This window comes from Poecile atricapillus, chromosome 1, assembly GCF_030490865.1.
Source record: "Poecile atricapillus isolate bPoeAtr1 chromosome 1, bPoeAtr1.hap1, whole genome shotgun sequence".
In the NCBI taxonomy this organism is placed as follows: domain Eukaryota; kingdom Metazoa; phylum Chordata; class Aves; order Passeriformes; family Paridae; genus Poecile; species Poecile atricapillus.
Window position 1 is genome coordinate 68003182 of NC_081249.1, and position 16641 is coordinate 68019822.

Below are 16641 nucleotides of genomic sequence, written 5' to 3' on the forward strand. Positions count from 1 at the left end.
GTCTAGGATAAGTTTTCCTTGTCCCTTCCTAATTGCATTTCCTCAGTTTCCCTGGCCTCTTCCTCCCATTACACTTTAATTAATTAAACAGATTGTTCCTCTGGGAATAAGCTGCTTCAATTGAAGTGAATGAGTAGGGGAAGAAAAGAAATATGCCTGTTCATCCTGTCAACTTCCAAGAAATAATGCATTTTGGTCTGAATGAATAATGCTGAGGAGAAACCAGGTACTCCTGAAGGAATGGGAAACCCTTCTTTTCAGTCTGTCTGATAAGGAGTATAAATAGCAACCCTGGCTTCACAAAACACACATTTAATTCCAAAACAGAGAACATCTAGTTTTAAAAGCCCACACACATGGAACATGACATTTACGGACTTTTAGATGTGTTTAGGCCAGCTATATGAGCTCAGTTCACAGGTTATTCGTTCTCCTTAGTGTTGTTTCTTTACTTTTTCAAAAAAGAAACAATGCAGTTGATCAGCAAGGTGTGTTGTTCTCCATCCCAAAAGAGAGATGAAGATAAATTAAGCTTTCTACAGCAAGGTATGTAACATTACAGTCTAAAGTCACTGTTCAGGGTGTTTGTACATCAGAGGGAACGAAATGCCCATGCACATCCCAGTAGTGCCATGTACAAGAGAGGCAGCGGTATGTATTCCATGTCTCTTTTTTTAGACTTGAGAATAGCTCATTTGTAACTTCCTTGCACAGCATCACAATTAAAGAAGAGACGGTATCTCATTTAAATGTGTTGGAAAGCGCTTAACTTTTGCTGGTGCCAGTGCTAGGTGGGGGAAGATTGAACAATTTTCCCACCGCCTGTGATTGCAGCCAGAGGATTTATTAGAAAATCAGATTTGCTAATAAGGTCAAGGAAGCCAAAATGCAGTGGTGGCAAGGATTTGGGATTCTTGGAAAATGGCATAAAAAAACCAAAATCAAGGGAATTCAAAGACAAGAAGACAGATACATAGAGATGGGAAAGAGAGGTTAAGATAAAGACAGAAGAAAATAAAGTGACTTGGAGGAAAAAACAGACAAACTGAAACCAACCTAAGAATAAAACAAGGTATTTGAAAAAAATGGTTACAACAGGCAAGTCTGTGTTCTGAATATGTCACAATTATCTTTTATAAATTAAAATACGTGGGAAGAGGAAATGCCACTTTTTTTTTATGTGTTGTTTGCTTGCTTCCCAGTTTTGGCTAATTCTGTCCATCACCCTCTTTTTCCCATCCCTCCACTGTCTTTCTTCCAAAAGGAAACATCCCAACAAAATAACATTCCCTAACTCATTATACATCTCCAAGATATCATCTGTTTCCTATACTTGGTATATCAAATAACAGTATTAACTACTGATGGTATTGATACCTGAAAATAAGATTCCTTAACTGGAATAAAAAAACATAAACAAAGAAAAAAATATACACGTACATGTGTGTACGAATTTTTTGTTAAAAATTAATAAAGAGATATTTTGCCTTAGCTTTAAATACTTATCTACAGCATAAATAATTTTGCTGGCCCTTTTACAGTCATTGCTTTGTAACAACTGATCTAAGTGTACTTCAACCAGGCAATTTTTGCTGTTGGGAAGACGGAGATTGTAACAGCCAAAGATAAAATGGGAGTAACATGGAAGGAGAGTACAGCAGGAATGATTTTCAGAGGCAATGTGGAAAACTGCTGCTGCAACGTTTTTCTGAAAGGGAAAGCACAGGGTTAGGGTCAGCTCTGCTTCTTTGTCTAGAGTAGGACAGCAGAAGTACCTTCTGTGAATACTTCCCATTTCCTGTGGCCAGGACAGAGGCAACAACAATAGATTCAAACCTGAAGTACGAAAACTGGATTAAGCCCAAGCCCAGCAGAGAATCAAGGAGGAAGTAGAGCAAGCTCTTGTGGGTTCAAGAACAAAATATATCACACATATAACACTTTATGGGAGAGAAATAATACTGGCCGTTCATTACCTTCTCTTCAGAGTCCCCTGGCTGGCAGGTAATAACTCCATCTCGTGAGCCCCCAGCAAATGTTGCTTTGCAGTTTGCAAGCCACTGTTGTCAGAAAGAAATTAAAGAAAATATGAATAAGATTTATGGTTTGATTCAAAGAAAGATAAGCAGTATTTTAGTTTTCACAGCACATCATGTAAATAAAACTTTGCAATTGCATTTTTTATTACCATAAGCTATGGCAATTTGCTTTGACTGTTATTTAAAATGTGTAGTCCAGATTTCTGTTAATATTTCAATTACATGAACTAAGAAAATTAATTAATGAATAAATAGGAGAGAGACCAGGGATATTAAAGATACCATTGTTTCTAATATTAAGGGATAAAATAGATACTTTTTGGTTATGGTTCATATGTTCAGGAAAAAATTCAATGAATCCAGTATCTGAAACAGGTTTTTCTACTGAATGTTAGTTTAAACAGATCTGAAAGGATGTGCAGTTTCTTGACATAGCCTAAGTATACAGACAAGACCAAGAGCATAATTCAGCATACCGAGAGTGTTGCCTCTTTCCTGTTGTTGTATGTGTCCAGGTACTCCTGCAGCTCTAGAACACTGAACTTCAGCTTTTCAAGAAGGCCACAAGAGAGCAGCTGGAGAAATGAAATCAAAGGGTCTGTAAATGTCACTATGAAAGAATACAAATACTGGTATACAGTATAGGAAAGATATTGCAAAAGAATACTTAGATTTACTATAGATTTATATTCATACTGAAAAATATTTACATTTGTGGAAAAATCTACAAAACTAGGGCACTGTATTGAAAAGTCAACAGCAAAAGTTGCACCTATGATACACATGGAACTGAAATTGTGTTCTATGTCTAATGACTTAGCAGAGGACTTCTCCAAAATGAAACAGTACACAAAGCTTAACCAGTCCAGTAGGTATCTGTTTTATATTGGGGTTTGGCACACAGGCTCAACACATTACAACTATTCTATCAGTCTGTGATTTTATACTGCCCATATGTCACTACTTACCTAATAAAATAATACAGGAAATGAATGGAAATACAGTTCTAAGCAGGAGATAAAAAGTAAGAGATAGGAGTAGAATTCCTTTTTGACATATCTGTTCAGGAATTGCTCAAAAATGAAACAGCCAGTAAAATAACATGCTGCAATGAAGTTCATGTCTTTTGAAAGGAATATACTCACTGTTTCTGCATCTACAAAGAGGGTGGGACATTCAGAACATGATGTTAACATCTGAGAAGACCTCACAAACTTGGAGCCTATTCCTCTCAAGTTGTCTCCCAAGTAACTAGCTGCATCACAGGTTAGGAAGCAGAATCTTTTCTGAATATTCTGGAAAGCAAAATACAGTTTGTTTATTTTATATTTTATTATTTTATTATTTAAATTAAATATTTTAAATTTAAATATTTGATTATTTTTTTTACATTATTTTACTCAAGTATGAGCTTCCTTCCTTTGTAAACAAACGGCATGGTCGTTTTTCTTTGCATAATGAAGTGCAAAAGATACCATCTCCCTGTGGAGAACTGAATGTCTGCTCTCGGATACTGAATAAAAGTGATTATGCTGGAGACAGTGTGCAGCTGGGTAGCTGTGAAACTAATTAGAGTTCATCATAACCTACTACTGAAACGCATTCTCTCCTGTAAAGATGAATCAGTCTTTATAAGCCTTTTAGCCACAGGTAGCTTCTTTTTTCTTATCTCTACAGGGTTAACAGAGTTGATCAGCACATTACTTTTTCTGCCCATTCCGGGCATTGTTTTCTTAATATTCCTGTCAAGTGGCTAATCACATAATATAATGGACATACTAATGCCAAACAGTAGCACGGAAAAATCAGAAAAATCCTTTTGTTTTCCCCTGTGGGAAGAACCTTCTTACTAAAACTTTACTGCTGCTTGGGAAGACTCCAGAAATACTGCACTGCATCCAGGAATTATTCTTCTCAGCAGACTTTTTTAATGTTTTGAGTCCTAAACCAGTCTAGTCTTCCAGAAACATTCTAGTGCTTTTCAGTGACTTATATATAAAGTGAATAATGAATAAACATAATATATTAAACTTGCACTAACTGAAACAATGATTTTGATACATACCCATGAGTTTTCACTGCCCATATATATCTCTCTAAGGCCTAGTGCTCAGCAGTTAGGAGCAACATGAGAATATTTTAAAAAATAAATGTATGCAACATTTTTACATGATCCATTCCAAGTTACCAAAGGCATTTCTCTGAGGAATGTAGGTTAGGACCTGAACCATATATATGCCTCACTGGAGAGAAGCACTTCCTAAATGCCAGTCTAGATGATGGAAGTACTGTTACTGCTCTTGCATTGGTGCATGGAAGTTGAGTTGTTGAATTCAGACATGGAAGCTGTTGGATTGAATGATTTTCTTTAAATGCTAAATAGACCCTCACACTGTACATAGGCTATACACTATCAATGATTTAAAAAATGGTCAGAATTCCTGTACCAATACATTTCATAACTGCTTATTTGTGAATCTCTCTCGAGAGCATCTCAACTGCCCATCTGAGCACAGACAGGACCAGGCAGACTGATACTGGTCTTACTGCTCCCACCATCTTCAATACAGAAACAAAGTGCTACACACCTCACTCAGCAGATGGTACAGATTCTCTGCTGCACTGAGCCTGTTAGAGGCAAGGGACTATCACTAATTACCATCAAACCAGAAATTATCATTTTTATAAGCAACTAGCAGAATCATCTGAATCATAGGGCTTGGTGACAACTGGAGATTTACTACTGTGAGGTCTTCTGGAAAGAAAGATTCAGCCACGTCTTTGTGAAACTGTTGCTGACAACATTCCCAGCAAAGCAAAGAGATCTAGATTTGATCTTAACCAACAGAAAAGATTGAGCTGAGAACAAAGAAGTGGAAGGAAATTTAAAATTACAGATTATGAAAGAGAATCCAAGAGACATTGGTTGAAAATGACCTCTGGAGAACATCTGATGCAACCTTCAACTCCAAGTGGGACTTTTGTTGATCCCAGATTGTGTCAGGTGTGGTTTTAACTAGCTGAGTATTAAAATCTCCAAGGTCAGATCTTCCTCAAGGCTTTGGGCAACCTGTTTAGTTGCTGCAAAGCCCTCCTGGGGCTCAATAATTGAGTCTGTAAATCTGAGGCTGTGAATGAGACAGATTACAGAAAAAGTAACAGAAATTCTTCCTCTACTCCTTTCCTTTGCAGATATTCATAAAAGCAACAATCAATTTACAGCTAAGATGATAATGGCCTTGAAGAGTGCTTTAAATTATTAAGTGTGAAACAGTGAGAGACTGTACTTTGCTATCTATGTATAATATTTCAGTAAATATATTTATTTTGTGATTACACTGACTAACAGTTCTATAATAAATTGACATCTCAGTTTTGTCCTTCTGGGTGCAGACTACAGGGGCTGAAATCTATCAGGCAAGGTCTGAATGCAGTATATATTTTATGAAATGGGATTACTATTAACAGTGATGCCAGCTGTCAGTATATTATGAATAAATATACACCTGCATATAGTCACTGTGCTTTCTGTCCATGTAAATAATAAAAAAATACTCTCAGAAAGTTCTCTTCTTAACCTTAACCTTTCCTCTCCTGGGAAGAGGACTGTACATAACAAAAGGGCTTGATTGTGGAAGGTACTTGCTAGATCTGAAATCTACTTGTCTTGCAGCTGTCTGGTCTGCTGAAAGACATTTAACTTGAGGGAATAGAAAGAGGCAGCATAAAGATAATTCAGAGATCTCTGACCTCTGACTCATTTACAAGAAAAGTACTTTAATAATTTCAGGAATTTTAAATAAGTTCAATGTGTTATGGGCAAACATCCAAGGCCCCATTAATTTGATACAGGACTGAAATGTAGGTGCCCTGGAAAATGCACTTCTTTCACTTCACCAAGTATTTAGTTGACAAGCTCCTCCAAACAAGGATTTTGTTTCCCAGTCAAGTATTTTGGCAGTATTTTGCATTGCAAGCTTAGCACATACAGGACTTGTTTCTGCAATTTCCTGTTTATGAAGGTCAAAAGTCAAAGTTGGTGGATGAGTAGTAAAGTTTCATAGTGCAAACAAAATACAATTCCAGACAAGCTGGGATCTTATGAAAAAAATGAGAGAAAATAATACCTCTATGTTTTAACACTGAAGAGAAGAACAAAATTATTTTTCTAAACTAAAAATATGGCAGTGACTCCAGATAAAAACTGTGACTTGTTGAGATTATTAACACCTTTTTCCTTCTTCTCCAATATCAGCTGAAGAAAATGAGGAGGTATCTTCTGAACATAGGGCAGACACAACAGGAAATGAAGTGTGTGGATACTAGGATTTAAACAGGTACTTTACAAGTAATGTTTAGGTCTTTCATTGCACTGTATTATTTATTTAGTCTTCAGAAGTGTGGCACCAGTTCCTTTGCACCTCTTCAAAGAGGAAGATCAAGGACAAATAAGTCTCTAAACACTCAGACAGGGCTATTAACCTCTAGGACTGAGGTTAAGACAGAAAAGCTGACATCATGAATAAACACAGGATTAACACTCAAGTCAGCACTGGGTTTTTTTTCCTTCCAAATGGTTATTTATCAGTGTTTAAAAGAATGCCTATAAGAAACCCATATTTAAAGTGGCATAATGTTTAAAGGAGGACAATGTGCAGGTAGATAAGGCATTCAACTCCAGTGGAGCACAAAGAAAACATGATGAAGAAGAGATTCTTACTATAGGATACTTCTTTCATACCACATTACTCTTAGATGTATGAAAATTCCTTGAAACTGTGAATTTATTAGCAGTGTACCCCTTGTTGTGTACTCTGAGATCACAGGCACTCAAACTCTGCAGAATGTTGCCTGGCTATTGCTTTCACTGCTGGAGCATGCTAAATGTCCTGCAGCTGCAGGAGAAACAATTAGAAAAGGCTTTAGAACTAATTAACTAAGGTGAAACTAGACAATCATTCCTTAGAACAGCTTGTACATTTGACTCTTTCTTTTCTTATCTTTTTGCAAGATTCTTATCTTTGCAAGCATACAGTTTTAGAAAGGATAAATGCATTTCTAGTCTTCAGACTCAATCTCTAGAATTTACGTTACATGATGGCAGCTGGGTATTTCAATTCAGACGAGTAGGTACAAACCATTTAATTATGCTGATATTTACATGCACACACTCAGATTTCAAGAGTTTGTGATAAAAGAACAGATTAACAATAGTTTGAGATTAAAAATGTCATTTCCTTGTCTCTTGCAGTCACTGTTCCTGCAGTCTGTTTGTAAAATAATGTAGAAAACACTCTTTAAAGTGGATCCATATTTTGCATCGTGACTTCCAAACCTGCAAGTATGAGATACATAGTATTTTCATGACAAAAATGGTCAGTGGAGACAGTGCTGCATGAAAATGTAGTTCAGCAATTCTGCAGTAAGCAAAATGACAAGGGTTATGTATCTAGTAGTTCATTACTGGGGCTGCTATCAAGAAATACTAATTGCCACAACACAAAAATTATGATTTTGCATCTTAAACTTATTTTCTCACCTTAAACAGGGAAGAGAACACATGAAATGTATAAACTGCACAGGAACCGTCAGAGTCGCACATGAGCTGGTTGATATGACTACGCCAGGCTTCTTCTGCATCATCACATGCTGCTGGCTGAAATGCAGCAAGGATGGCGGAAAAAAATGGTGAGGGAGGAGGGGAGGCATTTCGATCAACATCTCCAAAACTGAAAGACAAAACAGAAAAATGTGATGAAAGGAGAATACCAAGTAGGTGGCAGATAAAATATGCCATAACAGAGAGATAAAATCACAGGACCAATTACAGCATCTTCCGAAAAATATTAATGAATTTTCAAATTACTTTTGAAGGTTGAAAGGATGTTGGCTACAATGAGAAAAATCTCCAAATCAGAATCCCTGTCTTCAGGCCATTATCATCTATCCTCATCCCAGAACACTTGAATTGTTTTCTTGTACCATTATTTTGTGGATGAAGGCTGAAACTTCACAGGAGAATGAAGCTCTCTCTCTCTTGCCCTCCCCAGGCTGCCATCTAACTCAGCATCCAAAACCTGAAAGAGCTCTGGATGGCACGTAAAAAAATCTTAAAGCCTTTTTATAACATATACTGGGGTCCAGCCACACTCACAAGCAGCCTTAGGAGCATATAGCTGGGATTTTTAACAACACTGAGGCTTTCTTTCATGAGAAATCAGAAGGATGAATACACACTTGATCTGTTGGACAGGTACCTATGTAATATCTCCATTACCATAAATCTTTACAAATCCTTCTTTTTACTGGAATTAAGCATATTATATACATAACACTTAGCTGCACAGATGTACATAAATATTGTATCTTATTTTTCCTAGAATGAAAAGCTTGGTTTTGTTTTGCTTTTTTTTTTCTCCCCACTTGTGTGATAATTATGCAGGTAATGAAAGCACTGTCTTCTCATTGCTCCAAACTCATAACTCCTGTGGCTAAAACATCCATTCCATTAACTACCACCTTGTTATCCTTTTGTTTTACATTGTAAAAGAACTTGTGTGAATAATAGTGCATTAAAGTACCTAGTAAGAGCAAATTGCTCCAGCCTGTCAGCTTTCTCTTCAGTTTCTGTCATATCCAGACTAAGGCTATCACTGCATTCAAATGCTCCGGGGAGTTCATTTGTAGACCCTGAAAGGTCATCCTCATGGACTGCTACATCTTGTTCTTCAGGTACAGCTTCAGCCTAGGGGAGTGAATGATGATGTCTTAGAAAACAGCAAGTTAGTAAGTTAATTCCTCTAATAAATAGAAAGCATTTAATGAAAAAACCAACCTGACAACATGTTAAACTGCACAGATACAAAGCCACAGGCTATAAATGACATGAATCAACATACACTTCTTCAAAAATACTGTATTTGCTCAACTTTCTGTCTTGGATACATATTATTTTTAAGGCATTTTTTCAACTTGTCTGACAAAGAATTTCAGATTCCAATGCATGTGGCAACATAGCGAGGAAGTAATTTCTCAAAGAAAACAATAGGGTTCTTGTTACTGTCAGTCTGTCCTTTTCATTTAACACTTTACAGTGTCCAAGACTGTACTAAAGCCTCCCAGAATATATTGAAAACAATCACTGTCTGGAAGACTACATGCATGTTTAGAACTGGGAATTAATTTTAACACGTCATTTACAGTCAAGAGGAATTCAAGCACCCTTACAGGCCATTAATAGGATTATGCTTAATTTCCTTCCTTTTTCATCTATCAGCACCTAAAGCTCATGATTTCTGTTCTAAACATTCCAATTTCTCTTGCATTTTTGGTCTGAACAAGTTTTGTTTCAGCTTTAATCTTTTGGCTTTTGTCTGCCTCATCCAGAGCACCCAAAGCAGCTCCTGTGGGGATGACTGCAGTGGGTTGCTCTTTTTTTGTGCACATATGCCCATGTGCATGCACATACATGTGCTGGGAATTAATAGGGAGGGAAATCTGTGGCAAGTGGAATTTAATGAGAAAAGTGTCCCTCTTGCAGTTTACCAAGTCTGCTTGGATCCTACAGATGAATTATGGGGATTTGTATTTGTAAAAATTAAATAAGACTTGTAACAGAGGGGACAGGATCAGAAATTAAGTAAAATAATCTTTTGGTTTGCTTTGGTTTTGAAGCAAAAGAGATAGGAGTATTCCTGAGTTCAGGGTGAATGAAATGAATCAGAACCTAAACCATCTTGAAAGGAGAAATGCAAGCTATATGGCTAAATATCAGAATAGGAACCAAAGAACCCGGTAAAAAGTGTAAATGTTTCATGCTTATTCAAGAAGTAATTAGCAGTAACCACTTTCAAATATTAAATATTAGCTTGAAAGAACCATTGCAGTTTCTTCACTGCAGTGACAGAGTTTGTAGGAGGAAAACACATGTTGATAGGATAGAGCAAAGGAGGAAGGAAGAGGAAGCAAACACCTCCCACCCACTGAAGTCTAATATGATGCCCCAAAAGCAAAAAAGAAAAGTGAACTTTGGGTATTCATGGAGGATTGTAGTACACTTCCTGAAATATGTGAGTTTAGGTAACTTGAAAAATACATAATATAGCATCATCTGAATTTTTGTAACCCTCAAAGAATTACCCCACTATCTTTAACAGAAAGATTTAATTTAGTGCTGTTAACAATAATACCTGGATTTTGGCATTGAAACACCTATGAAGAGGCTACATAATCAGTCTGTTTCTCTCAATTGCTGTATCTATTTAAAGGTTGAGATATTTTTGGTTTTGCTTATGATGCAACAACTAAACATTCTGTAAATCACTAAAGAAGTAAAAAAAAAATTCCTTTGCATTGATGACACCTCATCAGCTCTCTGAAAAGAAGAATTCAGAGGAAAACAGAAACAGTAAAGAGCTCAGATTTTGTGTTATGAAATGAAGTAAAAATTATTTAGGTGTAAATTTCAAGTTTTCTGATAAAAACTAGATAACTTCTTTACACTGACTCCAAATTATTTTGAGTAAAAATACAGAAATATGCACACTAGAAGAAAATACATTTGAGGCAAAAAACCCCCCACCAATAAGGGAGTCTGTGCTTACCAATTCAGTCATCTTTGAAACAGTTGTAACCTGGGCTATATTTTACTCCAATATCAAACCTGTACCAGGACTAGCTAAATTTCCCTGTCAATTTCAAAAGAAACTGCTCTGATTTTACATTCTTCACTTACTAACTTATTCCAAAACTTTTCATTTTTGATGAATATTGGCAAAGGGGGAATTAAAGAGATTTTAACAGTAAAGATTCCAAACCCACAGACGTACATCGATCTCCTAACACACCAATAGCTACTGCAGCTGGATGCATGAGATCAGCTGCAGTTACCACCTGCAAACGTGTCTCTTCTGACTGCTGCTTCCTGAACTGAAATTCTGCCAACTTCTGCTGTTTATGGTTGTTATGTGGTTACTTGCCTACCAACAGTTGTTTTGACAAATGATAATGAGTTTACCTTCTCCACAGCCACTGTTTGGAGAGGTTCCCTTCCTTCCCTATGCTTAGAAACTCTTCCCTCCTCCCATCCTTTCTTCCTACTGCAGCCGTTTCTGACACAAACAATTTGTTCAATATTCAGCACAATTCCAACCTCCTTTTCTATGACCTCTTCAGTAGAAGTTTCCATTACTTCTAAAACATGCAGTTCTAGCAGTATCAATTTTTAGTGTGGATACATTTGGAGGGGGCAAGGGCAAGAAGAAAGCCAACAATTACTGAAGATATATATATATTCTTCCTCTGCCCCAGTCTCACGCACACAATTTAGATATGACAGAGAAGCTTTACTGACAGAAGCCAACAGTATCATCAAGCCACTAATTCACACACAACCTCCAAAACCAGATTATATTTCTTGAGAGACACCGAAAGGAGTAGGTTCACCTCATCTCCCATAAGCAAGTACCATCAAACAGAAAATTAAGGAAACCATCCCCGTATTGATAATGATTTACAAACCTTGCTCTGTCTTCATCTTCTGACACAGCTCTCTGAAATACCCTGTGCTGAACATGGTTGTTGTATCCTTGCAAATCCTGCTTCCCCACCCCCAGGATGGTTTAATACTGTGGTCATGAATTTAAAATTTCTGCGTGTCTGCCAAAAGGCAAATACTGAATCCAGGGCACACAACTGTACAATAGGGCCCCACATACAAAAATATTTCAGAGAATACACGCGTACACCCACCACATGAGCTGGCATATCATTCTTTAATTCAGCATGAAGAACAAAAGAATATTGCCTTGGAGTTGTAACTTGTAGCCAGCTCATGAACTTGTCTTCTGATGAGCTTGTAGTATTTTGGTGCATATGTAGTGCAACATATTTAAGAAACAATAAATGAAATCTCTTAATGAAGTATAAGTAGAAAGGAAACGGTATGAAAGTGCAGTAGTGCATGAATGTATTGCACTATGCCATTAGACAGAGGAAGCCAGAATATACTTGATTTCACAGATCAAGCCCTTTATGAAAGTGTAAGCAGAAAAAATTGTAACATAAAATACAGTCCAGTTAGAAAAGAAAGAAAAAAATGCATTCACCTTGGGCCCTTCAGACACCTGGAGATTATTCATACCAGGCAAAGACACATCAAAGCTGGATGTTCCCATGTTAAAATGATGAGGGTCTGCTGAGGTTGTGTCACATGATGTAGAAAGTGAGTCAATATGATTTGCATCCTCAGATGGGGAAAGATTTATAATCTGTTTAAAATACAATGAAAGCACAAGAGAACTGAGTATACAGCTACCCTACCATATGCTGCTTTCATAAACATGCAAAGCAGACAGTGTCTTAAAGTGCAGTGACAGTGGCTCTCTTAGTTTGCATATAGGCACAACCCTTTGAATTTTTCTGTCATAAAGATTTTATTAAAAGCAGAAGTGAACAATGAAAATCTGTCACCGTTTACCAACCTGGAGTCTTGTTCTATTTTTTTAAGCATTAAACACATCAGAAAGATTTACCATTGGCCAACTGTCAAAAATTGTCCTATAGCAAAAAAAGGCAAATAATAAGACCTGATGATTCCTGTGTTTCAAACTTTGCATTAAAATTCCTGTTTGTCTTTGCAAAGAAGGGAAAATGCACCCACTAATTTCAGCTCATTAGATTGTACCTGGGCAGACGAAACCAAAAGCCCAGCTTATTTAAACCAACCACCCTATCTTTTCCTAAATTTCAAGTTTGCAACTTACTAGGTCTGAGTTCTCCAAGATTTGGCTGGTGGTCAGGTCCTCCTCCTCTGATGACTCATCTGAGTCCTCATGGTTCATTTTGTTCAGGCTGGGTGTGCTCCCTGAGAGCTGGTTCTCTTCCATCAGCTGCATGTCACACTTGTCCAGGCTGTCCAGGGACCGTCTGCGCACTCCCCAGTTGAAGTTGTCCATGCTCTCACCCTGAAATCAGACAGAGGGTCAGCTTGCTTGATATAAAATTAATCATATTGCTAACACGCGATCAAAGTTAGCTCCAGAGATATTTTTTATGTAAAAATATAGTAAAATCTTGAAATAAGCATTATCTTGCTTTTTCACCTGGAGATAAGAGCAGAAGCATGGAAATGGCAGTTAAATGAACACTCAGTCTTTTCAGTATTAGATATTTTTCATGCACTTGCTAATTTAAGAATTTGTTTTTGTAAGTCCACATATACACACTCCTCAATACCAGTAGAGCAGTGACACGCAAAGGAAAAGTTTGAAAGCAATTTAAAAGGATTTTTTCATGAAGTTTAAAAAGTATTAGAAGCACAGTTCATACCAATGGTTCAATTGCAAAACTTACGTTAAAGATTTTAGATTCTTTGCTTTATATACATAACCATAATGGTGAGTAGATTTGAACAAACCCTTGCTTTACACAAAAAGTGTAACATCTTAAGCAGCACACCTTGTAAATTTTTATTCTAGTCCCATATTGTTTATTTTTTAATCTACTTGAACTATTTGAAACTATATTTTGAGAATAGCCTGATGAGCATTGCCTGTGATATCCCATTTTAAAAAGGACAGTCAAATGGACCAAACATTTTATATTTATCAGACTTTCAGTTCCGATCCCACACACAGTTACATAAAGCTGAATTCATTAAGCAAATCGCGTACCCATTTGTTAGGCTAGTGAACTGATAAAAAGATCACTTGGTTTCTTTCATGTATAAAAATGACAATTAGTTTTCCACCCTTTTTCCATTTATTTACTTTATATATTTTCCAGTGGACTGTATGCCTTTTCCCTGATTGCAATAATCTCTAGTTCCCTTATTCCTCTCTGGCAAATGCAGGACCTCATCCACAACTGCTCCTGCCATGGACCTCCAGAGGCAAAAGGGGCCTTACACAGCTAGAAAGGTCTCACCAGAAGTATTCAGATGCAGTTTTGGGTACTTTATTTCGATGAAAGCCCTCAATCCTGTATCAACATGGGAAGGAAATTTATAGAGAAAAATGTTTCCTTTGAAGGTTTAGGGCTGCCTGTTTTGAACAAGACTGTAAGTTGCAAAGCTCTTAAACAAGCAAGTCAATTGGTGAAATTCAAACTGACAGTGATATTTTAAATACTAATTTGAAAAAAATATAGTTCTGCCTAAAAATAATATTATTATCAAGTAACTGATTATTATTATTTCCTGGATTTATTCAAATCAAAATTATGTGCAGTCATTGAGAAAGAGGTCTCAGTTCAGAAAGGTCCCTTAAGCATGGCTGTGATTTTAAACACTTGAGTGATGCCCTTTTGGGACTACTCAGACATTTACTGAATGGGGATCAAACTGCATAAAGTGCAATGAATTAAATTGCAATCTTACCTCCTTAAAAATCAACAAACTTGCACAAATTGATCTTATTTTGCATCATTACCACTTAATGCAATAGACTGTGGAATTTGAATAGGAGGGAAAGTCCAGTTTTATGACATTAAGCTCACCATTTCATGAACAAATATGATGAAAATAGAAAAAATGTATTTTTAAGGAAAAAGAAAACCCTTGCAATTCAGAAGAACATTTAAAACTAAGGAATGCACTATAATGAAGAGAAAATTAAGATGAAATTGTTATGAAGACTGACACATTATTGGAAGAACCCTGTATTTTCATCCTGAGACTGGTATCATATGGTAGTTTTGTGTGGAAAGAGAACAGAACACATCTAACTTAAGAAGTCAGGCCTCTTTAAATCATCAAAATGACTGTTCAGTTCCAAGCTATTTATTTTAGCAAATTATTTGGTTGTCCATCCTCCCCCTCAAAGGCTGGAGGACACATGCAGCAATGAGACATCCTCCAAAAACACATCAATTACTGAACTAACAAATGACAAGATGACATAAATAAGCAAGCAAGCAAAGATCACTGTCATCACACCCTTATCCTCATGATGCCTAGCAAAGCCATCAGTAAATTCAGCAGTCCATGTCTATGGGAATATTTCCTGTTTCAGTTTTATTCTGCAATGCCTTAAAGAAGGAAGCCAGCAAAAAGAAGGAAAATAAAAGGGACATTTCCAGAACATGCAGTTAGTTGGGGTAGTGAATTAAAAGTGAAGGAAAAGGGTAAAAGAGATGAAACACTGTAACTCAAATACCCACAGCATATGGATTAGCATAGGCTTGCTACAGGGGCACCCTGAACCACACTGAATTTAAACAAGAGGTCAGCACATGATTATGGAGTTGTTGTTTTTGTAGTGTATTTAGCAATCTTTCTTTCACAGTTAACAAGAAAGAGCAAAGATGTATCTGTGAGGCTGTTCATTTTTATGTACAGCAGGAGCAAAGCCCTCTCCCATCTGAAAAGTCACCAGTGATAAAGATCAATTCATAGGAAAACAGTCACGTTATAAGTGTGTCTGGCCAGCTATGAGCAGGTACCACACAGAACTTCCTACAGTCACCACCCTCTGGTAAAGGAGCAGATGTGCCCTTGCAGCTACTTCAAACTTCACAACAGCCAGGGAGAAAGGAGAAACTTTCCCCCCTATGTGGGGGAGAGCAGTAATGCTCCTCCACAGAGGCAGTAAGAATCATGCAAAACCTCTTTCACACAAGTTTTCCTTCTTACAAAGTATGCAAAGTTAATGGAAACACTAAAATATTGTAGGGTATAGGCAGAAGTATTGTGGAACTACATAGTAAGGCACTGTTTCCATATGGATCTATCTCTTACAGCACAGGAATTTTGAGACAATGATTTCTGGGGGTTGTGTTTGCATAATAACTGATATACAAACCATCAGAAACAGATATGCAAAATTCTGTGGTTGCTGATTTCTGCATTATTTGTACAACTCATTAAATTATCTACCATTTCAATTTTCTCTATACATTGATAAATTTAAAATTTAGGTCCCAAACTGGCAATGACTGCTGTGTCTTTTCAGTTTTCCTCACAGGGCAAATGAGCTCAGCAAAGTTGGTAGGACCATGCAGCTGTATTAAATTAGGCTGTATAAATTAATTTATTCAATTAAATTCAGTTTGATAGCAATAATGTAAACTGTCTTAAACAGTTTCAGACACTTGTTTAGCAAGATGCTAACAGAAGACAATATTTCTCAACAGAAAAAGTGGAAATTATGTATAATTTTTCCCTACAAACAAATGTCCCAAACTCTATAAATAATGAAGTTTCTACATATCAATCAAGCACAAAGATATCACAAGGAGAAAGGGCTCAGTTTGAAAAATGCTGATACTAGAATTAAGATATTTTAAAATTTGTGATGACTGTTGAACAAGTCAAAAACAAACTTAAAATGAAGCAGAATTTTTGAGAAAGACCTCAAAAATATTTCTAATACAAGACAAAAAATGAAGCACCAGTCAGAAATGCAAGCTCACACACACACACTCACCTACGCACACACTGAAGGGGGGAGGCAACAGCAAAACTATGATGTTATTCTACAATATAAATTTGCAAGAAGGCATAACATATGCTGGCACATCTGAGTTCAAGTAGCATTCTTACCTGAAGTTCCTGGGTAGCAGATATAACAGATAGAAAAACAAATAGAAAGAATCTATGTAAAAT

The 16641-nt window shown here is 36.7% G+C and overlaps 1 protein-coding gene across 5 annotated transcripts in view; it reads right to left on the reverse strand.

The window, feature by feature from the left end:
• Positions 1-16641, reverse strand: part of FRY (FRY microtubule binding protein) — a 220719-nt gene that overhangs the window by 11204 nt on the left and 192874 nt on the right. For all 5 annotated transcript variants that reach the window (XM_058839060.1, XM_058839069.1, XM_058839052.1 and 2 more), the window contains 7 exons: positions 12803-13003; positions 12146-12307; positions 8621-8784; positions 7579-7768; positions 3185-3334; positions 2516-2614; positions 1977-2060 (listed from right to left, as the gene is read on the reverse strand). In XM_058839060.1, the coding sequence (XP_058695043.1) occupies positions 1977-2060; positions 2516-2614; positions 3185-3334; positions 7579-7768; positions 8621-8784; positions 12146-12307; positions 12803-13003 (1050 nt within the window). The remainder of the gene's footprint in view (positions 1-1976; positions 2061-2515; positions 2615-3184; positions 3335-7578; positions 7769-8620; positions 8785-12145; positions 12308-12802; positions 13004-16641) is intronic.